Raw genomic sequence first — 27,866 nt, 5'->3', positions numbered from 1 at the left:
CATTTAGAATCAGCATTTATACCTAGAAACTGCCAAACTGTCCATTAAATCTACTGAATAAATCATGGGTAAAAAAGATTTTCAAGAGGCAAGTAAATAGGAATGACAGGCAAATAACCAAATGGAAGATGAAGTCACATGAAAGGAGTGACAAAGGAAATCACTGCAAAAGAATTACAAAAAGCACTTCAAGTTAACCTAGATTTCACATTTTCCTGTTTGTGCATTGTATTATCCCAGGCACGATATTCCTGGTAACTTTTCCTTGCCTTGAGTATATACATAACCAGCAGCCTCGTTCAGCACATAACAACTCAAACTTGAACCAACAGTTGGAATGAGTCAAGACAAGGCTGAAAAAAAACTCTAGTACATATAAACAGACATAAACCAGTTGCCTAGAAAAGAGCAAACCACCAATGCAATGATCACTAGCAAATTAGCCTGTAGAATGAATAAAGATTATATCGATCTGATTAAAATTATCTGTCCACCTATAGACTTTGACCCTGTGCATTTCCCACACATAACTGATTTCTGGTTTCATCAGACATTAATTTAAATTTGCTCAGTAGTTAAAGCTAAGCATTCAAAGTTTTTCAATCACATCTTCCTCCTCACAGTCAACACAGGAAAAAATTATACCTATATAAAAGAAGGATTGTATGTGCATTCTTAGTATGCTTAAATGTTTAAATAATACTATAAATTGAGAAAAAAATCTTCACTTAGTATCTGGTTTAGGGTCAGTAAGAGAAAAGCTGATCAACCTTTTGTTTCAATAAATCACTTGCATAAATGAAGCAATTGGATTTCTATCTCTACTGTAAATCTGAACTGACATTAGATCACATCCCTGCTAATTATAAGCCATGTTAGATATATCGATTCGGCACCTCTGGCATGAAAGCTGGTTACTACTATTTCGACAAAACTGAAGTGAGACTAAATGACAACTTTAATGGGAAGATATTCTACATCCCCTATTTTTTATATAATCTCACTGGTTAAAAAAATTCATATACCCCAACATCATCAAGTAAGAGTCACTGTTAACTCTCTCCCTGGAACCAGCAAATTTCTCCTTTTTGATAATGAAAAGAAAGTGTCTCATTCATGTTCACAGACTGTGTGTTGGGTAAGGGACTTGGCATTAAACATTGTCCTTAACACACTTGAAAAATGAGTAAATTCTTTGAACATCATATGAAAGGAAGCAGAAGTACTTACTAGTACAGAACTTCATTTGCTTCATGTCTTTCATATCTAACGGTTTCGCACATCAGCCTGAAAGATAAGGAAAGAAGTTATTTTTAGCTACAACTATCAGTGTCACAAAGACTTCACTTTTGGAAACGCTGAATAACTTTCTAACTTTGATTCCAGCGTTTGCAGAAACTACCCATCACTTAAATTAAAAAATTAGCATAGCTTTAAAGAGAACAAAGTGTTAAATGTAAGCATTAAAGTTGTTAGTTTCTCTGAGATCAGATTTTATTTAGGACACTACATGTAATTGCTCTCATTAAAAAAGGGAAAAAAGGAAAAAATAAAAAAATCTATAGAAACAGGAAAAATGATACTGATCTCATTTTTTAAAGTGATCCGATAGAAGTGCCTTTATAAGGAAACAATTCATAATTTTAGAAACTGACGGAAATTTATCATATGCAACACTAATCAGAGATATGCCGATATAAAAATTGCTCCCTTTTTCATGTCAGGCCCAATAGATAAGAAATTATGTTGCATGGTATATCTCACTTTGCTAAAATTCAGCAACTTAATAATTACCAAGAGATTTTAACACTGAAATCCCGAAGGGCTGTAAGTGGAAAAAAGGTCCTGCAAGAAAATCCTGTCTAGAGAGCAGGATTTGAGCGTTTTCACGGTCACTGTATTGCCTGACAAATGTGGCATAATTGAGAGCAACTATAACAGAACGTACCATGTATTAAGAAATGCAATGTTAACTTGGTGTAAAAAATGAATACATAATTTCTGTCTACTGTCTTAAGGAAATGGACCCTGTAAATTACTGAGGAGTGGGAAGAAAATAAACCTCGCTGCCTCCCTTTGACTTTCTGTAGCTCTGAAGCAGACTACAACTGGCTATTTGAGAGTCAAATCGAAATCTGCCTGAGGCACTCATGTGAACATTCAAATGAGAAACTGCATTTAAGTTTGGAAAAGAAATTCTCATTCCTTGCAGGATCAGTCATCAGAACCTCAGCACACCAATGACCTGCTTGCAATGATAGTGTAAGTGGACAAAAGTGCTCAAGAATACTTGCTCAGGCAAAAAGTCTCAAAACAGTTGTTGTGAAGCCTGAAAAAGTTGTTCTGGGTTTGATGAGACACTTAAAAAGCTTCCTATCATTTCCTAAATCATTCATTTCAGTACTTAATAAGCTGCTACAAAAGGTACCTTAGCACTCAATCTCTTTCACGATTTTCATAGAATCATAGAATGATAGGGGTTGGAAGGGACCTATAGAGATCATCTATCTAGTTCAACTCCCCTGCAGAAGCAGGTATTTTGCATAAAATTGTTCTTGCCAAAATCCTTTACAGATGCCAAAGAGCTACTGTCTGCTACTGCCTCCTGTGTCTTCATCTTCTCTCTCTTACCTTCTTCTTGGAGGAGGAAGGGGAGAGAGCAGACATGCAGTTGCTAGCAAGAAGACATCAGAAGAAAAGTTATTGTTAGCAGTCAGATTTAAGAATTAAATTACTGCTCAAGGATAGTCTCTGCCCTACTAGCCTGAAACTATGTTGGGCAATGGGCCACTGAAGAGTGGGAGTTATAGGAAACAATCACTTCAAACAAGCAAGTTTTGTTCCCTTCCAAACTGGTAAAGAAGGGAGTACATTCTTGGTAAAAATCACACAAGTTCACCACTGGCACTGTTTTGAGCTTTACAGCATTTTGGCTCTGTTATTAGCATAGTAATAAGGGAGAAAAATGACTCTTACAGAAGTAATCAAGTGTTTAAATTCTTGTGTTAGACTGGAACAGTTAGAATTTACAGTGACAAAGTAGTACAAACTACATTGCTTCCTCAAATATTTGTAAAATTAAATTTCTTCTGGTCAATACCAGTGTCTAATTTTTGCTCATATATGATCTTTGTCTGCTTCCCAAACAAATGTAATAAATTTAAGATGAGATCATCAACAAGACATAATGTAAGTTATTCACTACTAGAGGCTATCTTTAATATGCTAGATTTTAATGTATCTCAGGGGTTTCTGTAGCATCTCACTGCCACGAGAAATGTTGTATCCTAAAGGATACTATAAAAGCTTTCTGTCCCACATCTGCCAGGAATCCAGCCTTTTCCATGTATGGTACTGTAAACAGAAGCTCTCTTCTAGGAATCCACTGTGCTGGGAAAGCGAGTTCCACACATTCCTCAACAAGAACCTCATTCCGCACAGGAAGCCAAGAAGCGCATAGCAACATACCATGCAACCATAAGTGCACACTTTCATCTTTGTAAACAAGTCAACCAACCCCAGCTATGCAAAACTTAGTGTGCTGAAAGTCTTACATACAACAGCCTAACACAAACTACTTCAACTGACTGTGATCATAGCCTCTTTACAAAGCAGAAGTGATTACAGAGACTCCTTTGAAAGCAACATTCACATTGTAAAATGTGTCTTGGGCACTTTTAAGAAAACCTCGCCTTTTACCTTCTTCAAAGTACAGAATATTGGCTTAGGAATTTGGACTGTGAAGGAAGAGACCAGAAATCAGAACTTAAATTGGCATTAATGAAATCAAAATTCTTTCAGTATCTTCAGGTATTAGTAATTTTATACCAAGTGTAATTTGCATATGGAGTTCATAATTTGTCCAAAACTTCCACAAGAAAGCAAGTATAAGCTAAAACAGAAGTTGAATAACAGACTCTCTCTCATGATTAATGTATTACATAAATTATTTGGACTATGTACGAAGTTTCATTCAGGACTGGAACTTGTACTCTGCATATAAAGCATTTACTCCTTGTCTGGAAGTTTGAAAACGCACACATTCATAACACAAATCAGAAGTAACAAATAGGGATACTTACTCCAACACATACAAGGAGAAATTGTTAGGACAATAAAGATGAAACAGATGCAGTGATAGCCAGCTTTTCAGCTTGAGGCCCTCCTGAGTACACAGGAGTAGTGTATAGTTACCAAACTTATTATTCCATTGGCTTTGTTAGTGCGTTAAAATATACGTGTTTATATCATACCTTAGCTGATGCTCTCTCAGATTAGACAAGGCTTCCATTCCATGTAAATAGGAATACACAATCTCCAAATCCTACAAACATAAGGAAAACTTTATTAGGATTCTTATTTTGGCATAAGCTGTTAAAATTCAGTTTTTGCAAAGCATCCAGAGCTCTCCTAACAGAGGCAGTAGGAATATTTGAAAGAATACATTTACAAGAGGTTAAAGGCAAGTTGAGCAACATCTTTAATTGTATGCTGGAACATGACATGGGGAAGAATAATGGTATGCCCACATTGGAAAATACAAATAGAGAGCCTTTTTGCTTTTGCTGTTATTACTCATGTCCAAGAAACTAGCCTGGTCCAGAAACCCAGGGAGTACCTTTTCAACTATCGCTATCCTGCTACTCAACACCAATGTACTCAAAAACCTTAATTTAATTAGTAAAGCAAGTTCATGAAAATTGGGAGAGTTTTGTGTTCAGTGGAAAAAAAAAAAAAAAAGTAGTCTAGCAAAATACAATATTGTATATAAATATGTATTAAATTGCATCCTGTTCAAATGAAAGGTAAACCACAAGCTTAAATGAAAAAAAATATGGCATAAAGAAACAGTTACTGGTACAACATAATTTAAAAAATCATAAATATAATCCTCGTAACACGGCAAAGTGCAACATACAACCACTGTGGACCTTCAATATCCAGTTCACAAAATAACATTATAAAAACAACACCCAAGACTAAAACTTCCTAGGAAGCAACTACGAAAACACTAATGCCAGTCTAGAATCTTTTCCAATGTCATGCTTAAAATCACTACAAAACTTAAGAGAAAACTTCAGTGCAGCCTACAGCCTCTAGGGTGGCTTAACTCTGGCTCATGGATTTGATTCCATTTCATCATTCTTTTTGTTTAAAAAAATCCAACATGCTAGTTAAGAGACATGTTATCCACAATTCATGGAAATCCAGAGCAGTGGTTCAAAACCACTAAAGCTGACAAAGCTCAGAATAAACTAACATCATTGCCACTGTCCTAACTTATTGTTGAGATGTTTTCCAGCAATGGAATGTGTCATAGCTGTAAGTTTATGAAAGATTTTGTCACAGGGAAATATTTGTGTATTTAAAATTGGACATAAAGAAATACTTGTTTTCAGACACAATGAAAGAATACTAGATATGGTATTTGGGTAAAGGTGTTAGGACTGAAGTACAGAGAACTTGAAATTAATGAAGAAAAAAATCAATTTAAATACATTAAGTGTAAAGCTGTTACTGTACTTGTTTAAATCATGATCTACATCAGAAAAGGTACTAGGAGTTACACTCAGTGGTTAAAACTGTCTTTTATTCAGTATCAAAAATCATGTATTTTTCTGATACTGAAAAAAGATAAATATCCAATCTGAAAATGTGGATGAAATACACGTGTCAAAATGCTGCAATTTCACTTCTGTTCTGGTCCTTCAGTTCCCTTGCCCTTCTGAGGCTCTGGTCCTCCCGTGTAGAACGGAAGACACACGAAGGACAAAAGCAATTATCCACAGTTTGGGATAGAGGGACCTTGCACACAGAAGACTTTGAAGAGAAAATACTGTAGACAGCTGTCTTTTTCTTTTTCAAATATACTAGTAAAAGCACGTGAAAGGGCACATGTGCCACAGTCGGTGACCTGCTCACTTGCAGACTGCACACCTGCTCTGCTCAGAGGCAGACTGTGGATGAGCAGACACTCCTGGGAGCCCTGTGCCAGTGTCAGATTAAGACACAATCCCAACAGTCCCCATGGCACCGCTGCCTCTCATCCAGACATGGCACAAGCCAGCAGCTGCTGTGGGAAGCTGGAAGTGGACCACTGAGGATTAGATGCCCATGGCAGTGGATTGCATGGAAAAGAGCCTGGTCAGAAGGTGCTACTGTAATTCATTTCCAGCAAGTCTGTCTAACAACAAGCAGACACAGAACAGAAAGAGTGTAACATTCTGCCATTGGCTTGCACTAAGGTTTCTGTTAAGTAGCACAGACTCCTACCTGCAGTAAACACTTCACAGATAAATAATCTTTAAGGATGCTGGCTTACCTGGATCCACAGACCTAAAACGCAGAAGTGAGTGGTGTAAAATGGATCCATGGACATTTGATTTCCGAAACTGCTGGCTGACACAAACCTAGTGACCTTTCTTGCACATTTACAAAGCATTAAAAGAACATGGGCCATGTTCCTGCAGAAATGTAGCTGAAATGACTACATGGGGAATGCATTAAGTCACTAAAGGAAGTAATTCTGATCAGTTTCACAGTAAACATATAAGGTAAGTTTAATTAATACTTTAAAAAAATATATATACTCTCTCTTCAAAATACAAGCATACTTCTCAAATATTTGCAAATATAACAACCCATAGATCCCTACTTCAAGAAGTGCAGATGATGAAGGTCCTTGCCTAAAAAAGGCAAAAAGAAAGATCTAAAAAAATCTTGGGGGGGGGGGGGGGGAAACAAAAAAAAAAGGAAAAAAAAAAAAAAAAGAGAGACATCAGAGAAAACCACCCAAAGAAATCTTTAATTGTGCTTCTGTTATGGTTGCTGACAGTAGCAACACAGGGAATATAAAGCTGAAGTCACCTCATCACAGAGAGAACTAAAGTGGGAGTTATTTTCAGTAGTAAAAAAAGCAGCAAGAAAACACACCAGTGCCCCAGGAAGTGGAGTCCTATCAAAGGAAACAGTCACTGTTATATTGCAGCTGATGTGCACTGGCATTAAATCAGACAACTCTTTCCAAAAGGAGTTTTGCTGCAGCCGAGTCTTTAAGCTGCACCTCTCCAGAGAGTGTTTAGCAGGAAACAGCTCCCTCTACCATCAAAAGTTTGGCATTGAAGTTTAAGTAACAACCAACATCACCCCTTTTCTATTAAATTCTCCATAATAGTGCAAGGTACAGAAAACTACAGTAGAGTCAAAAGAGTCGAATATGTTTTCATATATCGCCAGTGGGCCCTGCCCACTTCCAGTCAGTCTACCACATTAAAAAGGAAAAGTAATTTGGAAAAAAAAAGATAATATCAACGTGCTGTCATTAGGTCATTTCGGTTTTCCATTTATCTGGCAAAATTATGTTTTACTTGCTTAGCAAGCATCCTCATTCTTAAATAAAAGTGAATTAATGCAATGCAAGAGTCCTTCAGAAATACGTATGCCAAGTATAATAAAATGTTAAACAGATTCCGAATGCTTTAAACTATGATTTAATAAAAGCCATTTAACAAAAATAAGGCAAGCATTAACTTAGGCATGTAAGTCATGAAAGGTTTAAATTTTGTTATCCTAGACACTTGCCAAAATGTCCAATTTTTTTAATTGTCAGAGAAATAACTGATTATTTTCAAGACAGACATAGGCTGCCTATGCAATTTAGGCTAGCTAACTGAGCAAGATCTTAAACCAGCAGCTAAATTCAACCCCACTGACATAGACCGACATTTCTGCTAGATTGCAGTGTCTGTGAAAGTTATAACTAATTCATAGAATACATAAGAAGGGTATGGTGGAGAGAAAGGAGTAGTTTGATGCTTTTCTGGTTGTTTTTTACAGCACATGTACTCCAATTACCGCATGATGGCAGACTGAGTCACCAAAACTTCAGAGGAAGTCCTTCACACAGTATCTCCCTTTAGTTTTTAGAAGACAATAGTTTTATTATAAAAGTCAAGAGGATCAAAGCTAAGCATTATCGTTACAACTGGTTAAATATTCTGCCACAGGAAGGTCTATTTATACAAAAACATGGAGGAACCACTAACTTTCAGATTTTTAGTTTTATGCAGCCAGTACCAGTGAAAAACAAAAAAATTAAACCAAATTAGCAAAGGCTCATCAGATCTTGCTGCAAGAATCAAGTCCTATACTAAGACTGTGGCAACAGCTTGCAAAAACATCTCAATGGAAACTCCAAAATCAAAAATAAATGTGAAACAAATTATTGCCATTTTAAAAACATGGTTTTTATATAAATGAAGGCTTAAAGTCTGAAATCTAATCTACACTCAATTTGTAGTGCAGCCAAAGTCATATGCTTGGGTTCCGGTGTGTGAAGCAACCTAGAATTTCTTTAATTCAGTGTTATTTCTTGATTTGTTTGTTTCCACACTGTCAGCTGGCTTAAAGTTCCAACTATACTTTGAAACAAAATAGAGATTCAAGTTTAACATAACTCAACTTCAACTAGAGAAACACATCCATCTGCAACCTTACCTCTGCTCTCCACTCCAATGAAAAATTCTACATATGTTTATGCCCAGACATTTCTGTCCATTTCATTTGTGCTTCCAATGCTAGTTGCACAAACAAGACAGGTTCAAACCAGAATGTTGGCCCCAAACTCCTACTACCTTAATGAAGAATTTTTTACTTGTGGACTGAAAAAGTTAAACCTCTCTAAAAATTGCAGGCTTACACTAGTTTCAGTCCAATTTATTATTAAGATGTGAAACCACAGGCCCAATTCAACTATTCATTCCTGCAACAGTTAAAAAGTGAAATGCTGAGCTGAGAAATTTTTAATTAATTTCTTAATGAGAAATTAATTCATCTCTGTAAAGTGGCAAACAGGATGAGAGAAGCTTTCATTCATTGCTTTGGAGGACGGGAGAAAAAACTTTTCAAAACAACCAATATTCACCTTAAGGTCAAAAAGATCTATCTGCTGAGCACACAACAGGTTTTGAAAGGTTGATCTTTGTTGAAATAACCGAACTTTAGCTGCCATTCCGCCAATCTCTAGTAGCACCACACTGTGAGGGGAGGGAGGCAGCGGGTGTACACATCCACTCTCGATCCTACCTGCCACTTCCAGAACCCAGCTCAAGCCCAGGTTTCACTCTTGTGAAAACAGGACATCTCACTCAGTCTGTCTCCATAGCTCTCCTGCCACCTCCCTGGCCTGAGGACCAGCACCCACTTGTGGGGACCCAACTTCAAGTGTCTCTGTTGGTAGACAGAGACCTGCAAGACCTGTTGCTGGAGTCAGAGGCAACAGGTCATGTGGTAGGGAGAAGGTGGATCCTCAAAGACTTGGACAGAACATGAAACCACTGGCAGAAAGGGAGACATTTGTAATTTCTATATGGCTGAACAGTGTTTTGTTTGAGGGGTTGTGGGTCCGGGGGTGGGTGTGAGGGGTAGCTCAAAGTGGAATCTCCCTTCTCTCCAAGTATTTTAATGCTTTTCTTCTCCACATCGTGATACACTATGAAAAGCAGCAATGCCAAGTTCTTTTTCCTTAGAGCAATGAAGCCTCGATCCAAACACAGGTCACTGAAGTGCTGCCTCTCTTTAGTTGTAGCTGCAGGGTCCTCTCTTCCTACCCTTTCTTCTCATACCCAGCACCCAGAAGTATTTGAGACCCAGCCACTCAAGTCTGTCTTTTTTTTTTTTTTTTTTGGTCTGTGTTTTCTTTTTTGCCTGCAGCATTGATTTAGTACCTGCCTGCCTGGCTGCCAGTGCTAGCTCACCAAAGCACCGCCAAAAGAAACAGACTGGACTACAGCAGCATCAATCCCATCTGGCTCAAAGAAAAAGAAATTTCCATGTCCACAGAAGAGACGTGTCTGCTCCCAAGTAGGCTTGTTCACATCTGGTTCACACTAACATGGTCAGGCGCTCACCAACAGCAGCTCAGGAGACAACACAAGTTCAGAGACAGCAACTTCTAAAGGAAACGCAAGGCAGGCCAGGGAGAGGGACAAGCTGCCATCCCAGCCAAACCTATCTCTGAAGTTACCTTAAGCTCTAAAGATGAGATCATATCTTGTAAATATTAAGCTGCCAAAAGACAGGAGCAAACCCACAAAAACTGACACACGCTACAACAAAAAATCCAGTACTGCCAAATAGCAAAAACCCTGCCACGCACATATTAAGTATTCATCTTCAGATTCCCAATGGTGGAAAAAACCTAAATGCACTCACAGCTGCTGTGCAGCAGCATGCCCAGGTATGTACACACTCATCAGTGAGCCATATCAAGACTAATTTGTTGAAGATATTAAAATGAACTATTTGTCATGTACTACACATTTTTTACATTCTTTCTCTTTTATCAGGACCTTCATATTCAGGCTGCCACACAGGATGTCTGTCAAAATCAACCTATTACACTGCAATTTAAGATAAATTATTCTTTTTAACTCTGCTGTAAGATACCACAGCATTTTTTCTGCAAGCCATTTTTACTAGTATATGTAGACATCTGTAGATTAAAAAAACACAAAGTCAAAGTTAGAGAAAACAGTTGACTTGATGCTGAACTGGCAGCTACACAGATAAAAATGAAATATTTAAGTGAACTTACATATATTAAATGGCCCAAATTGGTACTGTTGTGAATGAAATTCCACATCTCACATTTGTAAATTTACCTGAAACAACTGTTTCCTTTATATCTGCCTTTTTTGAATTATGTAAATAATTGTAAGCTATCAAAGAATAATAAAGGTTCATTTCTGAAAACAGAATAAAACTGCTAACTCTCATTATCTTTAGCTTCTAAGCATAGTCCAGGGTGCAAAGCTTGGTCTATCAGCTTTGCTTAGTGATCAATTACCATTTCCTTTAGCCAAACAGTATTTTTAATACTGAACTCTGATCCTTCAAACAGAAAAACTACAGAATCAGGTGACCCTACTCTTTCAGTGATCTCATAGTATGGCTGAGGAAGTTCCTATCCTGTTCAACAATAACACTTAGCACAATTCCAGATCTCATTTGTCCCTTTCTACTCCTGTGGCACTCCTGTTTTCCTGCGAAGGGCAAGCCAGACCTATCCAGTCACCTTTCAGCCCAGCACAGCCCATCTCGTCCCAAGGAGCTGCAGTATCAGCTCCCAGATAGGCTGCAAGCCTAGAAACTCAAAATTCATGACATAGATTCAAAGATAAACATCATTCCTCACACCACGTGGCTTTTATTGTATCTTCCTTTTCTCTTGCTTGGCACAGGAGAAATGTAAAAAGTGGAGGGGTGGGAAGCAATGAGTAATGTTGGAGACAGGTAGGGAGCAATGCCAGGCATGTGGGTAGGAAGACACCTCTAATTTTTGTAGAACAGCTTTGCTTCCCCAGCTTCAACTACCTTTCCAATAAACTGCCTGTCCCAGGCAATATCCTGGCTTACTTCAAAACTGCAGCTCTTCAAGATAAGGAGGAGACAATTTGAAAAAACTAAGGCAAATCTAAAAACATGCACCTTCCATACTCCAAAGAGTTGACTGGGATTAAAGGCAACTTTTCAATTTAAAGGTCTGTTAGAGACACCAAATGCCAAGGAACTTCAACCAAATATGTTAGTGGCCATTAAAGCTTTGAAAAGTTTTACCATCTTAAACTGGTATGAATTTGTCTCTAATAACATGCTTTATATTTCAAAAAATTCATGATAACACATTACTCCACAACAGCCAGGTATGACTAAGCTTGGAAATCAAGCTTCAGGCTTTGTCAGAAGGGTGGTTACCAGGTCATCAAGTCACCCCAGATCTTCACTTCCTTTGCTTCAGAGCTAGGCAGCAAAAAAGGCACATGAAAATTGTATTGATCTTGTTAAGACTTGTTGATGCACAAAAATTGTTATTTTTAGCTCCACTGTGAGGAAGGTGGGGACATTTGTTCTGTTTTATGGGTATAATTTTTAAACTGAATTAGAAACAGGAGGAACAGGCAATCAATCTGAAATTGAAATACCCACATGGGAAGCTAATCAGGAACAACTCCAACACCTAATAAAGAAAAAGAATAAATCCTATTTTCCTGATTTGTCTTAACTGGAGTTGTCCCAGTAGAGGACAAAAACACCCTTCTCTAAGACTTCAACTGCATACTGCGTCAAAGTCAGAGGCTGGAGAAATATCCTACGATCTCAGTAAATAGTTGTGGAGAAACAATATGTTTCAATGAGATACTTCAATCACACTTCCTGTTCTTCAAATATATTTTCTTTTGTGAATGATTTTATTTTTAAATGAGTTTTCCTCAAAAGACAATCTAATTAGATGTTTATTTTTGCAATTTATCTCCTTTTTTTTTAATAGGAAGCAGGTTAAAGACCTCCACTTCCATGTAACACATCCCTGATATATATAATAATATGAACTACTTTTTCTTATTGCCAGCAGAATGTGCTCAAATGTATAACAATTATTTGTAAGGTTCAATGATCCTATCCACACTTAACAGATTTTTAACCCTGGCTCAAGATTAGTACAATTGATTCAACATACCCTGTTGGTCATAAAGCTTTTAGGAGAATACAGTAAAGAAATTAAGACATTCACGATTATAATCATCCCATAAAATGGTGATAAATGTGGAAAGGGTAGATGGGAAATTAAAGCCTGTCATCTCATAGAAGTCAGCAAGCAAGCTAACAAGCATAAGAAATTACAGGGTAGCACCATGCATTTCTTTTCTGCTTTCCAGATTCTCACAAGTCAGATAATTAATTAAATGCTTAACACAAAAGCTTAAGTTCTGTAGTCAAAAATCCAAATGTTGGTCACATGTCCAAATGCAAACAAGATGGTTTCACTACAAAAGATCTCTCCTACTGACTGCATAGTCCATAATTACAAAGGCCACTTAAGTTATTCCCCATTAAAAATATAATTGCCTTGTCACGCCTTTACAATATTTATAGCCAACAGTTGGAAGCTTTTATTAATTCTGTTCTATCCATTTTCACATTCATTGCACAAAACACATCTTGTGTTGCAGAGTTCCTATAGGTTTTTCCTTTCCCCTTTTTTATTTTTTTTAAAGTAATACGGAGGAGTCTCAAACTAAAACTTGAGACAATCTGTTACTTGTCCCATCTTTTCCATACACTATATGGAACAAGACTTAATATCCTACTAAAAGAAAGTCAATCTTGCACTAACAAATATATTTTGTCATTAAATACAGTGGGACTTATTTTCAAACAATTATTTGTAGCAGAAATTAGTTTTATATGGTTATCCAAATACAGAGGACTATAATGATTGGCATTTTCTAAATAACAAAATTCGGTATGTTTTTTTAAATTAGGAGCAAAGAACCAAACAGGGAAAATGAAGTGATATATACATAGTGAGGAGTAAACATTCAAAAAGTAACACCTAGTTGACATCAAGTTGCACAACTGAAGCATTTTAAAGGACCTCAGCCTAGAGAACACCACCAGGAAAAGCAACCAGGTTGGCCAGAAAAAAGAGATCTCAATATATCAAGTAGGGTTGTCTACTAAAAAGAGTTAGCAGTTAGCTGTGCCTGGAAGATTCCTCAAGAGCTGTCAGAAAAAGATTATGATATGACAATTCTCCAATACTTTTGATAGTGGTGAGTTTTTAGAGTGTTTAATTAGTCTACATATTTCAAAACAGTCAAGGATAATACTCATTATTCCAGTTGAGGCACAAGCACTGTAGTCTAGGCAATGTAGCCATAAATTAGCCCGTCAAATAAATTACCATGAAGGAAGCACATCACTTCAGATTTGGTCTAGATGAAATTTTCATATCATTTTCCTTAGAGTCGGAAAGAACAATTTCTTTTCAGAAAAACTTTAGTTTCTGTAAAGCGTAGGTCCTGGTACTTCAACAGCCAAGCAGTAATCACAGCCACCCATTATTCCTTCTTCATAAGCTCATTAAAAATGTTCTGATGATTACAAAAAATCCCAACTGTGCACACTGGTATTCATAATATACCAGATTTGTTAAATGGAGAAGGTATTCCAGATCATGAGAAAGTAAGTCGTAGTGACAGTAAAGAGCTATTTTTTGTCAACTGATCTGTGACATCTGTCCGTATGAACACTTTAAGCTTTCCAGTGCAAACAAGCTTTGTAAATTAATAACAGGCTAAGGCAGCGATGTTGTTTGGCTGATGAAGGCATAACCTGGTAAGCCATTCTGCGCAATCATCTGTCTGCATCTGAAGCTGAAATGATCCCAACTGCTCATGTTTCATCTAACTTCTCGGACATTCTGACATTTTACCTTGCTGATATACCAAGACCTTAGAGTAGACCTTGTTCCGTTGGGACCAAGAAGCCCAGCAACGAACCAGGGGTCTCAGCACTATCTCAAGTGCTGAACATCTCATGCTCCACCCTTTGTTTCTTGTATTTTTTTGCAAAGCAAAAAAATCAAAACCAAAAAGCACCCAGAAACATAAACCTCACACTCTGGAGAAAAATCAGTTCCCAAGCACAATTCAGTCCCAATCCAGATAGTAACATGTTAATTTCCAGTATCACCAAGAGCATCTGGGCCTCCTCCACTTTGTAAACTGGGTTTTTTTTTTTAGTAAGCCCCCAATGCCAGGGAAGACACTGACCATCCTCCCTTCAGAGGTTACCTACAAAAATGGCTACCACAGACCCAAGGTTGGGCCAGTGAGTAGCTGCACACTGCAGCTCATCGGCCTATTACCATGACAACTCACACCCAGAAACAAAAAGAAACTGCACACATTGGAAACTGCACTCTGGCAGAACTTGCAACAGAAATATCTCAGTAGTACTCTAATCAACAGAAAATATAGTAAATTATTTTCTGTGGCAGGCATACAACTGAGCAAAGCAAAACCACAAAATAAACAAAGCAAAAATACAGTTCCTTTTTACAACCACTAAGGCAACAGTGAGCATTTATGGAAATAAAAATGCATTTTTTCTTTTTGCTTTGCACAGTTTTGGGTTTTGTTTTTTTTTTTAAAGTCATGTTGGTCAGTTTTTTTATCTATAACTAATTAAAAAAAACACCTCAAAACAAAAAGAAAAAGCAGGCATTATAAAAGCATGAAGGAGGAAAAAAGATTATACCACAACTAATTCCAAAGGTTTATACCCTGATAAACACTTTCTATATTTATATTTAAAGAGAGCATTAGGATTCATTTAGACAAATATCATTTTCCCAACATTCAATCACACAACTCCTCTTAATTCAGCTTACACTTCAAATAAAAGTTTGATAAATAAAAGAAGATAGCAAAGAACCATGTTTATTTAGGGTTTTTTTGCACAGCTTAATTTACAGCATATTTCAGACCATTTCTTCCATCAGATACTAATCTTACTTGAAGCATCAACAGTAGGTCACATGAAAATTATTTCCAGACTATCAGGCAAATGATCATACTGAAGTACATATTTGCATGTCAAATCAATCCTCACCCAAAAATTTATCTCAAAAGTTTATGGTAGCCACATCCTCTCAAGAGTTGGGATCATTCCTCTGTGCAAAGGAGGCAAACATTTAAAAAATGCTCATGTACTTTCCACAGTATCATCTCCAAGCCTGAATTTATTTGGTAGGTCGAGTATTCCCTGAAATCAAGGCTGCATTTATTAACTTAAAAAATGTGTCTTTTGGAGTTGGGGAGTTTTTTTTCCTTCCTATGAGTAATGGTAGAGTTCTAAAAGGGACTCGAATTTTGGGGTTGGTTTGGTTTTTAAAATACCACTTGGGTATTAATAATTTCCATATCTCAGGTTTACTAGGGACACTGCTCTGATTCAATCTGAGGGGATTTTTTGCACTCGTAGAAGCAGAACACCAACGACCTAAAATATTTTCATGTCCAATAAGCATCGATAGAGGTAAAGCATCTGTAGGGTTATGGTGTTAGTGAAGTACAGCCCCTCTCAGGTCACCACCCTGCAACCTAAAAGCAGTTCTGAGTACCATAAAACCAGATCGAAACAACAAACTAACGGCCTTCCATTGCCAAATGAGTTGGACTTCTCTCAGGCACTAGGAGAGCATATGATGCCTCAGGGGCATAACCCTGCTTGCCAAAGCCACCTCTCTGTCTAGGGCTCATGCTCTGACCCTTTAATGGTTCAAGTGCAATAAGCAAAGGTCATACCTGCAGCCAGCCCATATCAGGCTGCTCTGGCAGGCCCGGTGAACCACCCTGGCTTGGAGGCAAAGCAGGCGGATGAGCTGGGTTCAGACCATCTGCTCTGTCTCTACCTATTGAGATGAAATGACACAGAACAGCCTCAGTTGATGTAACAGAGCACTTCCCTTACACAGAAGGACTCAGCTCTCTTGAATCAGTCTTACCTGGCACTGCACCCAGAAGGAAAATCATCAGCAACAGCAGAGAAGCTTAAAGAAGGTGAAGCTTCTTTGAACACTCACCCAGCCCCGAAAAAAATCCTTTCTGGAGGGAACATGCCATTCAGACTGGTTTGGTTGCACTGATAAATCATTCTCCAAAGGAGTAAACTTTGGAGGGGATCTGAAAACACCCGTTTTTTTTAACATCTCCCATTAGCAGCTCTAGATAGCTCTTTCTCAACACTTTGAAATCCCTTTCATCTCATCTCACCTGCTGAAGGGAGCTATAAAATCTAAATACACTCCTACACATCAGACAGCTCACAGGTAGACTTAACACCTATATTGTTTGCCAAATCTCCAACTCATGCCTTAAAACACTGCATTTGTATTCCTCACTCTCTCTCTCTCTCTCTCACACACACACACAGAGGTACATGAGATCCTGAAAAGGCTAAAAGTTGTGAATTAAGCTGATCTACTGCTTAGTCCATTAACTGACTTGGCTGTCTGTATTTTTGGTTGAACAACTTTACCAACAACTATATAGAGACTGAGATATTGCCAGTTATTTCTAGATCGTCACATCACAACTGATTTTATTTATTTATTTATAGGGTTCAAGAATGTCCATCCATGTGTTATATTAGTTTCTCCCCCCCACTGCCCATAACAAAAATGGACATTTACAAATCAGCAGGTGCTGCAGCTGCCAAAGGACCAACAGCAAGTGTTGTGGGAGAAATCAAATACACAACAGACAAAAACTCTATCCATGAAGACAACAGTAGGCAATCTCTCAGAATCTTAATCCAATGCATATTAAACAGAAACAGTTTTTTCCTTCTCCCTAGCCTTTCCAGAGTGGTACCATATGTCACATGTTTTGCTTAGTGGAAGTTGACTAAGCAAAGAGAGATACAACTCTGAGATCCTTGTGTATAAAAAAATTACATATTCTTGTTTCATAACAGTGGGATTTTGCCTAGATTACTTTTTTTGGCCTAGAAATCATTATTCGTGAACTTCAAGTCTTGATGTGGAGAAACTTAATTGTTTTGCAAACAAATTTAGACCAAGTATATGACAGTCATCAATTTACCAAATCTTAACTGGATACTGCTTATCAACTGATAAGCAAGCAACATTTGTTCTTAAACACTGAATGTATACCTTCACAGCAGCTTAAAATCATGTGGTTGAACTCTGAAATTGCACATCAAAAGTATGTGCATTCCTCCTTAAAGATTACAGTTTATCTCCCAAGTTAGTAATTCATGTCTGAGTCTCACAACTCACTTTTAACACTAAAAATAACTTCAGACCTCAGCTAAAGCATGACACCTTCCACCCAAGGCACTCTGGTGAACAGTAGGTGTGATCTCTCCCATTGGTGCCCTACATAAGCCCTTACAATGCTATCAGAAACCTTACTCTAAACAGGTTTGTACACCACATCAGTATCTAAGCATTTCTAAGTGTACTGAGAAATACAATTAGCATTAATTACCTACTTACATAGCCCTAGAATGTCCCAAAACTTGAGATGCAAATAACTTACCGCTCCTTCTCCCAAGTCTGGAGCAAGAACACAGAAGTGGCAAACATGATTTCAAATAGCAGCAAACATTTTGTAAAGTTACAATGGCCTATGATGATGATGGACGACAAGAAATGGGAGATCTAGGCAGAAGCACTGCTGTCTAAAAGCTAGGAGCCTTATTCCAGGAGCATCTGGTGTGAATTGTGGCTGCCCCAGGGTCACCAGTGCTCATGAACTTTGGGCACAGAAGAAGAGAGATGATTAGTGACAGCCCGACTTCTAAAAGCAGAGGACTGCTACAAAGTCTGGACATGGTGACTGGGGTACATCAACTCCCAGGCTGCAGAGGGTGAGGCAGGAGGACACCACCTCTGTGGTGTTCAGCACATAGGACCAAGATCCAAGCAGTCTTGTTATTAGTCGTGACATCCTCTGGCACCACTAGAGCTAAATTACTGTTTCTGCTCTTCAACCCCACTGGGAAGCCTGGCAATACCCACAACAGCCTCCATTCATTTGGACAGCACTTCTCTGCTGGAGAAATAAGCTGCAAAAACCCTGGAGAACAAGGCACAGAAGGCAGGATCCACAGGGAATCAGCTCAGGAGCAACAGTGTTGGATCGAAACTAGCTCAGTGGAAAACCAAGGTGTCTCTGCATCCTGCTCATTACCCTCACGTCTAGAAACATAGCTCAGGCATTACTCACATTGTCCTTGCATGGTCACCAGCTTTCCTCAGCGTGTCTGCTGCCTCCACCAAAGCATCCTGAGTCACCTGACCTCTCTTTGAAAGATCACTACAGCACGTGTAATCCACATAACAACGCACAGGGAAGCCTGTGAGAGTTAAGACTCTCCTTATAAAACAGCATCCTCAGTTACATTTAACACAGATCATGACTATTATTTCTAGTGTCCAACTAGATCATGACTATTATTTCTAGTGGCCAATCTGACGGGGTTGGGTTTTATCTACTTAATCTGCAAACACTCGGTAGCCTCAGGCAAATTGTCTAGTTCAAGAAAGAGTAGTCAGACTGTAAACTTTCACCTACAAAGGGTGATACAGCTACAGTGGTTTCAGGTTATAAAGTCATCGCTACTACATTCAGGATTCACGAACTTGTGCCAAAGTTCCTAATTGTCACGTTAGTTGCTCTGCCTTCCTGCTCTCACCAGCATTTTCAACACTTTTCAACAGTTTCACTTTTTCATAAATATCTGAGGGGTTTTTTGCTCCTTCATGAGCCTCACAATTCCTGTAAACAGATTGGCAAATATGTCTACAATTTCCTTCTTCCTCACCCTTAATTCAAATAAATTAGTTTAATGTATCTCTACCATGTTCTCTTCTATATTTTCAGTCATAGCAGTGTTTAGCCACAACAGGCAGACATGTGGTTGATGGCCAGCATAAAAATCAATTAAAGACCTCCAAGCAGCTGCTACAGGGCAGAGAGCCCTAAAAAACTACCACGGGAAAAAAGAAATTGTCACCTCTCTTGGCAGCATCAGATACTTAAAAAAGACAGAATGAATGCAGCAGCAGCTCCAAGGCCTCACACATTTTACCAGACTTTGCTGGCCATAAAAGTTCTACATAAGTTGCATCTGTATTTTTAACTAAAGCTTTTGGCACTTGTGAAGGTACAGGAAGTAGCCAGAAGCTCTAGAACAAGCCCATCAGCTCGATGTGTCTATGAAAACAATCAGCAATTTGACAATTTTCTGGAGAACTTTGTATATACTTTATGGTTGTCTCCTCACAGCTTCCATCCCTTCCTTACTTTGAATGTAGATGGTGCTTCATAATATTTATTCTACCACAACTGAACAGACTAGATATAAAGTAAAATTTGGCTGTGGATCACATCCATGAACGACAGATTTCAACTATCTGCAAGTCACGTAACACTTAGACTCCACTTCAGGTAGACTCTAATTGCTCACTTCCATTTAGTACATACAGTGACCCAAAACTTGTCTTGAAAAAGGCATGAAGTGTGGGGGAACTTGGACTCTTCAGTGTCTTTGGCTTCCCCTACTAATACTCTGGCCCAAAGGATTGGGAAAGCCTTTTTGCAACCTCTCAGAGATTGCTTTACGACCACAAGCTATGTACCAGTGCAGCACAGGTACTATCTGGTCTCTCCTGCCAGCTCTGCTCAAGTGAGTACTGTATAGATGAAAAACCAAGCTGACAGACAGATGCTCCACAGCAAGTTTTGCCAGAGAAGATTATGTAATGGTACAGTCATGATTTAGTTGGCTCTGCATAGCTGTCTCAAGCATCAGTTCTGCACTTTTTTACCACTGACTTGCACTACCCTTTGTGCTGTTTCTTTTTCTCTTTTTTTTTCTTTTTTTTTTTTTTTCCTCAAACATTTATGAATTCAGGAACAGCAAATGCCTTGGTTTCTGTTTTCAGAGGTTTGGTTGTTGAGGTTTTTAAAGCCTTGAAATACTACATTTTCATTGTAGTATCAAGAAGTCCTGGATTTCTACTCAAATAAATAGAAGTTACTGAGCAATTTCCTTTCAAGGATATCTGGATATTCTTTCAGCACATGATAGAAGTCTGAATTCAAGATTGAATGCAAGAACGCATACTCTCTGAAATTATTAACTTGCACTGTGAACTTACAGAAGGTACAAGCTGAGTAAGAAGTAAGAGGTTGGCTATTAGAGGTTAGCTATTTGCTAGGTTAAAGTTAGTCACACATGGTGCACATACAAAGCACAGCTGGCCACGGAAGTAGATGCAAAGACTATCTGCCCTTCAATGAATCAACTGATTACCCCAGGTAGTTTATGGTCAACAATGTACCCTTACCTGCACCACGGGGATGGTGGTGCTGTGGGGCAGAGAGCGCCTTCAGCGTGTGGGGTAATTGTGATAACAATGGTGCAGGGAGACAAGACATAGAATCATAGAATGGTAGGAGCTGGAAGGGACCTTTAGAGAACATCTAATCCAACCCCCTGCAGAAGCAGGTTCACCTAGATCAGGTCGCACAGCAACATGTCCAAGTGGGTCTTGAAGACCTCCAAGGAAGGAGACTCCACAACCCCCCTGGGCAGCCTGTGCCACTGCTCCATCACCCTCACGGTGAAACTGTTTTTTCCTCATACTTAAGTGGAACTTCTTGTGTTCCAGCTTCATCCATTACCCCTTGTCCTTTTGCTAGCTACTATAGAAAAAAAGGGATGTCCCAACCTCCTGACACCCACCCTTTAGATATTTCTAAATGTTAGGCTACTGTAAGACAATCTACATGTTAACTTTGTACTGCAATATATAATAGAGCTTCTCAGAGTTACTTAAAAAGAACTAAGTACTTTGTGATTCAATAATTTCCTATTCTGAACCATGGAATAAAGGATTTTTTGAGCAACAATGTTGTGTACTAGATCCTTACACATTTCTCCCTTTTAAAGGACTGTTTCGGCTTTGGCAATAGCTGAGCATCGTGTGGTATTGGTGTGTTCTCACTTGGTAACTATGGGAATTTATGAAAGGCCAATTGGTCTTATTTCTGTTGTGACTGATTCAGAATTTCCAAGGAACAGTGGAAGGAGAAAAAAATACCATATTCAACACTGATCTAGAGACATACTCAAAGAGAGCCAGTAAGAACTAAGGTTGACACAAATGACTAATTTTTCAAAGGTACCTTTCAAACAAGTGAACCAAGAACCTCATCTTTTATTTCAGTACATTTCTTCTTTTGATTGAAGAAAGACTTTTGTATAAGTCTCAATTTTTGTCACTTAAAATACCGCTGGGTACTTCCAAACCTATTTGACAGTATGGAAGACTTAAATCAGGAAGGGAAGAAATGAAAAAAGTGCAAAGAAAGTGAAAACAATGAGCTAAAGAGCTGGGATGTACCAGGCAGCATAAGTTGAGAACATTAAAGACTTGAACACACAAATACTTACACATATTCTTAAGCTCACAGAATAACTTATTTTTAAAAATTTAAAAACTTTTAAAGTACTTCATACCAACACAAGTGACCTGAAACAAAAGTTCATCTTTACGAGGCTATCCTAACTGAAGTTTATATTTAATACTGAAGTTTATATTTAATACCCTTAGTTCTGTTACTAAAAATGAGGTCTACATCAGCAAATCAGAGCATCCTACTCACTTGCAAGTTACAAATATACTTTTCTATCAGCTGCAAATAAAAAGAAACATCAAGAAAAATAGAGCTTTGCTAGTTTTTAAGTAAATAAGGTTTATAGAAATTGCCAGATCTCGTAAAAATCAGTGCTTAGATCTCTGATAGGTTACATTTTGCCCAACAAACAAAGAAAGGCCAAGTTCAAGCTTTCTTGGCAAGCTGGCAGAAAGCTCAGTGGGGTGAGCTGGAGAAGCCTGAACATTTGGCAACGCAAGACCAAGAAGTCAATATCTGGCTGTCTGACAAGACAATTTTCTGGCTGTAATCTCATTCCCTTAGGCAAATTAAATTTTTTTTAAAAGCTCTCGTTGCCCTTCTGGTTAATGGCATTTCATTTATTTGAACAGCCTTGAGTGCTTAATGTGACTATTACCAAGAATAAATTTTATTTCTGACCTCAAGCCAACAGAGGAAAGTCTCAGAATGCACTTATAACATTGAGATAGCTCACATGTGCCCAAAGTTAACTCTGGAGCGTGCTTTGTTGACCAGTGCATGGTTTACTAAAACAACGACATACATCACATCTGGAAAAAAGATTAATTGGTAAATCATTTACCTAAAAAACCCAAAATTTCTGACCAAGCAGTATCATACAAAAAGGATTTACTATTCATTTGACACCAAAAAGCACCCTAAAATGGTCTGAAGCAACAGTAAAATGCTGAAAATGTATTAACTGGAAGTAGTGTACTGAAGTAAACTTGCAACAAAACATGTAAAAGATTTCTTCACAAGAAATATTCCACTTTCCCTTAGTACCTGGTTCTGGTGTCAAAATTTTTCTCCAGAATGTCATGTTAATGAAAGGTATAAGGAGGCAGAACAAACAAGCTTTTTTGATAAGTACAAATTTTTCACCAAGAAGTGGCACCATGTCATTGTCCAAAGTCCTAGACAGCATTCAGGAAGAATTGTGTTACTGTAGAAACACATTCTGACATTATTAAAGTCATTAATTTAGCCTCACAGTTTACAAGCACTCATAGTGAAGTAACAGAAGATGCAATAAAGTGCCTGCACGTTTACAAAAAAGTCTGCATTTTTTTGATTTTAACATCTATATGAACATATCAAAACTGAATCCCACAGTTCATAAGCTTTTAGAAGGTTTTGTTTCAGGTCATATCTTGCAAAAACTAGATGTTTATAAGCTTTTTACACAACATGAAAAACAAAAGTAACCAAATAATCTCTTGCTGCTCATAGGTCTGATTGTCTCCACCTACTTCACCACTAGAATCCCAGGAAAAACAGTGACTGTTTTGAAACCAAGCACAAAGATGTCCTAATTATTAGAAATCCCTCAACAAATCTAAGCAGCAGAGCAAGATTAACACAGTCACAAGACCCAGAGATGAATCTATTTATCAAAGAATTTGTGCAACAAAGCAGTTTAACACTAAAACCTTACTGAAGCTAGATTTTTCAACAAGGGTCAAGAGACCTGAACAGTGCAAAACATCTCCCTAATAATGACAACTTCTAAAAATAAAAATATGTTCTAGAGGGAAAAGATACTACCTTGCTGATTCTTAATAACATCTCATTTTAAAAACTCTCTACATGGGTTAAATCAAGAGTCAAAACTACTATAAACACCTTAAAACATAAGCTACATAACAAGCTGACCAGCAAAGTAAGAAAAATAAGTAGCTGATTCCCACTCCATCCTCCCCTCAAAAGAAATCTCCCGTCTTAAAGAGCATATTTCAAATGAGCAAACTAAAGTCAAATTTTAATTCAAATGAGAAGTCTAAAAGTAACTGTAAAAACATTATGTATGCATCATATTTCAGTGTCAGATCTAGAACACAAACATTTTACTAAGCTTAAAAAAAAGCTGATCAGCTTTAACTATCTGAACCAAAAGAAGGCTCTGAGATACCCAGACTTGATGACTACCTGCAAGCAAGCATTACGTCTCAGACTTTCAACTTTCAAATCCCAGCCCAACAGAAGGTGGTACAGTGAAACTCAATAACCCAGAACCTGCAACAAGGCAGTTTGAACCAGAAATTTGAGGGGCTATTGGAGACTTTTTTTTCTTGTAGATTGGTCAGTTTACTCAAAAGATTCAGAAAAACCTTGTCACTTGCACCAGGATCAGATAAAAAGATGTATTCACTGCAAGTTACAGGTATGCTACAGAAGATACTCAGTTCCTGCATGTCAATTGACCTTAACATGATTATTTAGTCAGTCTTCCACTTGCACAAAGTTTCAAAGTATGTTCTTAAGAAAAGTATTCCAGGTGAAAGACCTTAAATTACCCTAGCATTGCTGTTACTTAAGTTTGCACTGAAAAGAAAAAGAAAAAAAAGTTTGGTCTTGATGCTTCCATTATCTGATATTTTCCATTTAGCTTTTAAACAAGCAAACAAACAAAAAAACGCTTCAAAACACCCAAACACACTTCTCCCCCACCCAAAAAAAAAAAAAAAAAAAAAAGCGAACCGACACCACACAGCATGGACCAGATGTGCTACACAAGGGAAGTGCACATGAGACAAAGCTGTATTTTGTGTTACATGGGCTGCAGTCTTTAAACTGACACCACCAAACGTCTGACAGGGAAACAGATCCCAGTTGCTCATCCACAGACATTAGGGACTTGTAACAAAGCTCTCAAGACAAAGCTCCCAAGCCTGGGAGAGCACTCCCACCAAGACAGAAATCCTTCCCATTTAGGGCATCCAGCAGAGGGGAAAATGAGGATGACAACAGAGGGATTAATGATTTATTTACAGCTCCCAAATTCCATGCTGCAGTTTCAGAGACTGGCCAGCTGGTCACAAACCCCAGAGGAGCACTTCCTAGATGAAGAAAACTGTACCTCCAGACATCACTGCCTACTCCCCACCATGTCCTTGGCAATCCCTGACCCAGTGACCTGGTGAGGATGGTACAGACGTATCTGCTGATAAACCATGCTGCATATAAGCCACCTGGGAAGTGCATCAGTAGAAACCATTCTAAGGTGGAAAAGAAGTGTAACAGGGCAGGGACTTACACTACATACTAAGTATACTAAATGTTCAATCCTCAGACATAAAAAACTGCAGGCCTGTAGAAATAGATGGTTTTGATGTAGCCAAACATAATTGTGATATAAGAATCCATGAATAAACTCAAGGCTGTAACACTGCTTAAATTGTCAGTGCTGATAACCTGTACCATTTACACCAACTCTAACTCAAGTTCAAGAGCAAGTCATACCAGCCACATCTTCCTCTCCTTTTTCTGTTAAATAATTATCTTTAATAATGCTTTTACAGTAGGCCTTCATTTTCCCACAGTCTCATTAGCCTAGTGACTTGAAAACAATAGGGCTTCTTGAATGCAAAGACAGAGGATGCAGCTGCTTCCACCTATAAATAAGATGTTGTTGTATCAGATGTGACTGCTATTGTTTCAGCAGTCTATCAGTTACATGAGAAGATTAGAAGGGCCAATGTGTTTTGCTGTGTTTGGGTGGTTTGGGTTTTTTTTTCCCCTTTCTTTGGATTGAGAGGACCAGCATCTTAAAAAAATCATGAAGGACCAAAAAAGTAATCAGAAGAGAAATGTGCAAGTCACCTCCCATACAATCTAGCTTTGGGACATAAGACAAATCTGAACAGTAATGACAGAAATCACTAAACTAGTTTTGTATTTTAACATCTATTTATCAGATTATAGAGTTACCATATTCTGAACATCCAGCAGTACTTCAAAACACCTATGGGGAAAAGTAAATCTGAGATTTTATTAATATTTTTTAATGTGGAAATACATATTTAATTGAAAATTTGAGACATGATTAAAATACAAGGAGAACATAGGAGAAATAAAGTATAAAAGCCTGTATTTCCAGCTAATCAATATAGAAGTACACTTTATTAGAAGCATGAGTTAGGAAGGTTTAACATACATGACACTCCAAATTAATCTTTAGGTATTCAGTACTCTGAGCTCACCCCAAGTGAACAAAAGGACAAGGGAGACATGAGGACAGGACAAGGAAGTCCAAGTGCCTTCAGCACTGTTTTATCAAGCTGCATGTCAAGAAGACAAGCATGGATCCCAGAGTTACAAGCAGTGACATCTACAAATACATAGAAAAAGGAGAAAGCTGCTACTTAGCCTCATCAGACACTGAAACTTCATAACCCAAAAGAAACTTGAACATGCTTAAAATTTTAGGTGTTTGTTGTTTATTCGTAACAAGTCGACTAGAACACAATTCTGTGTTGCTTTGTCATCTCAAAAGTTTACACATGTTATGCTGGACAAAACTTTCTCCTTCATGCTTTCTAGAAGGAAGGTCCTATTTTTACACTTAATAGTGCCACCACAAGCTTCCAGCATCAATTATTGACTCACTCTTCCTTAGTATCCAGCAGAAGAATGTACTTCAATCAAGAGTAATAAAGTGAAACTCAGCACTTAACAAGTGCCTTACACTATTCTTCAGAATACTTGCAAGTTTTTACTGAAGAAAGGCATTAAAGACTGTTTACAGCAAATTGTGCTGCCCTCACAAACATTTATCCCTCTGACATGTTCAAACTGAGGAACAAGCCTAGGATCAAAATTAAACACACTTCGAAACAGTTTGCAGGGCCTCAAGACAACTGATAATCTAGTTCTTTTTTAGTCATGCTCAGAACCATTTGAAAATCATTTTTGTGTCAAATCACACAAGTCTATAAACATCTGGAACTATAATAAAACATCCCATTTGAAAACACACTAAGTCACTTACTAGCTTGTAGAGGACAGGTGACATAAATAGTTCAGTGTTGCATTATGTAAATTCTCAAACCATTTTTCAGAAAGCACTGTGTTTTTCCAATTCTTCTTTAAAAAAACAGTGAAGTATCAAAGACTTTCCATTACTTAAATAGTTTCCAGCCACATTCAAAAATATCATTCAGTAGCCATAAAAGCTCACCAGATAGATGTTGATGTGTCTGACTACATGGTTTTTTATAGCAATATGTCAAGTCTTAACATTAAAGTTATCTCTATGTCATAATTTATTAAAAAAATATTTATTTTTAGGAAAAATCCTGGACAAAGTTTCAAAACTGCATTCTAAGTCTAACAATGTGAATTTTTTCCCCCAAACTGCCCATTGCGTACGTTTCATGAATTGAAAAAACACTTCATCATAAAAACACTACAAAGTTCATGAATCACTGTACACCATACAACAATGAAGAAGTATTTTTCTGGTTTCAGATCAAGTTGACAGAAACTGTATTAGACCCAAGGAAAAAACCAACATTATTTCTTCAGCATGTGCTCAAAGCACAGTAATAGTATACTAGGTATACTTAAACTCAATACCAGATAAGCTATAGCAGCACTCAATTTATTACCTCTATTAGGTACTACACATAACATAACTGAGTTGAATATCTAGAGATCTTTCTTTATGACTGTTTCATGTAACAAGGGAATATGCACATATATGTGATTCCCCCTGCACAATATTCTCATTAGAAAGAAATGTTTCCAGCTGTCTAAATCTAAAGCTGACAGGTGACTTCTGGACAGATTTTAACATTGGTATTTTTTGTGTCCTAGTGCAAAGCAACTGCTCCTCCTCCAATTTTGGGTTTGGGGGTTTTTTCTTTAATTATTTATTTTTTTTATTACTACAATCAGTATGTGTGTAAAATATGCAAAACTAACACATAAACATTGAGGCTGCATTGTTAAGTACGAGCTATTGACAATAGAAAGCACAGTCAAATTAACAAAAAAAAAAGAGACACTTAATATATGAAATTATTC

General features: G+C 37.7%; 1 protein-coding gene across 4 annotated transcripts in view; it reads right to left on the bottom strand.

Moving 5' to 3' along the window:
* Positions 1 to 27,866, bottom strand: part of RAPGEF2 (Rap guanine nucleotide exchange factor 2) — a 184,465-nt gene that overhangs the window by 123,213 nt on the left and 33,386 nt on the right. For 3 of the 4 annotated variants that reach the window (XM_061991977.1, XM_061991975.1, XM_061991978.1), the window contains exons 2-3: positions 4,254 to 4,324; positions 1,231 to 1,287 (exon numbers count right to left, since the gene is read on the bottom strand). The exons of the other annotated variant lie outside the window; for it this stretch is intronic. In XM_061991977.1, coding sequence (XP_061847961.1) covers positions 1,231 to 1,287; positions 4,254 to 4,324 — 128 coding nt within the window. The remainder of the gene's footprint in view (positions 1 to 1,230; positions 1,288 to 4,253; positions 4,325 to 27,866) is intronic. 4 annotated transcript variants of the gene reach the window in all.

This window comes from Colius striatus, chromosome 3 (genome assembly GCF_028858725.1).
Source record: "Colius striatus isolate bColStr4 chromosome 3, bColStr4.1.hap1, whole genome shotgun sequence".
In the NCBI taxonomy this organism is placed as follows: domain Eukaryota; kingdom Metazoa; phylum Chordata; class Aves; order Coliiformes; family Coliidae; genus Colius; species Colius striatus.
Note: the sequence above shows the minus strand (reverse complement) of the source record. Positions and strands in the feature narration are given on the sequence as shown.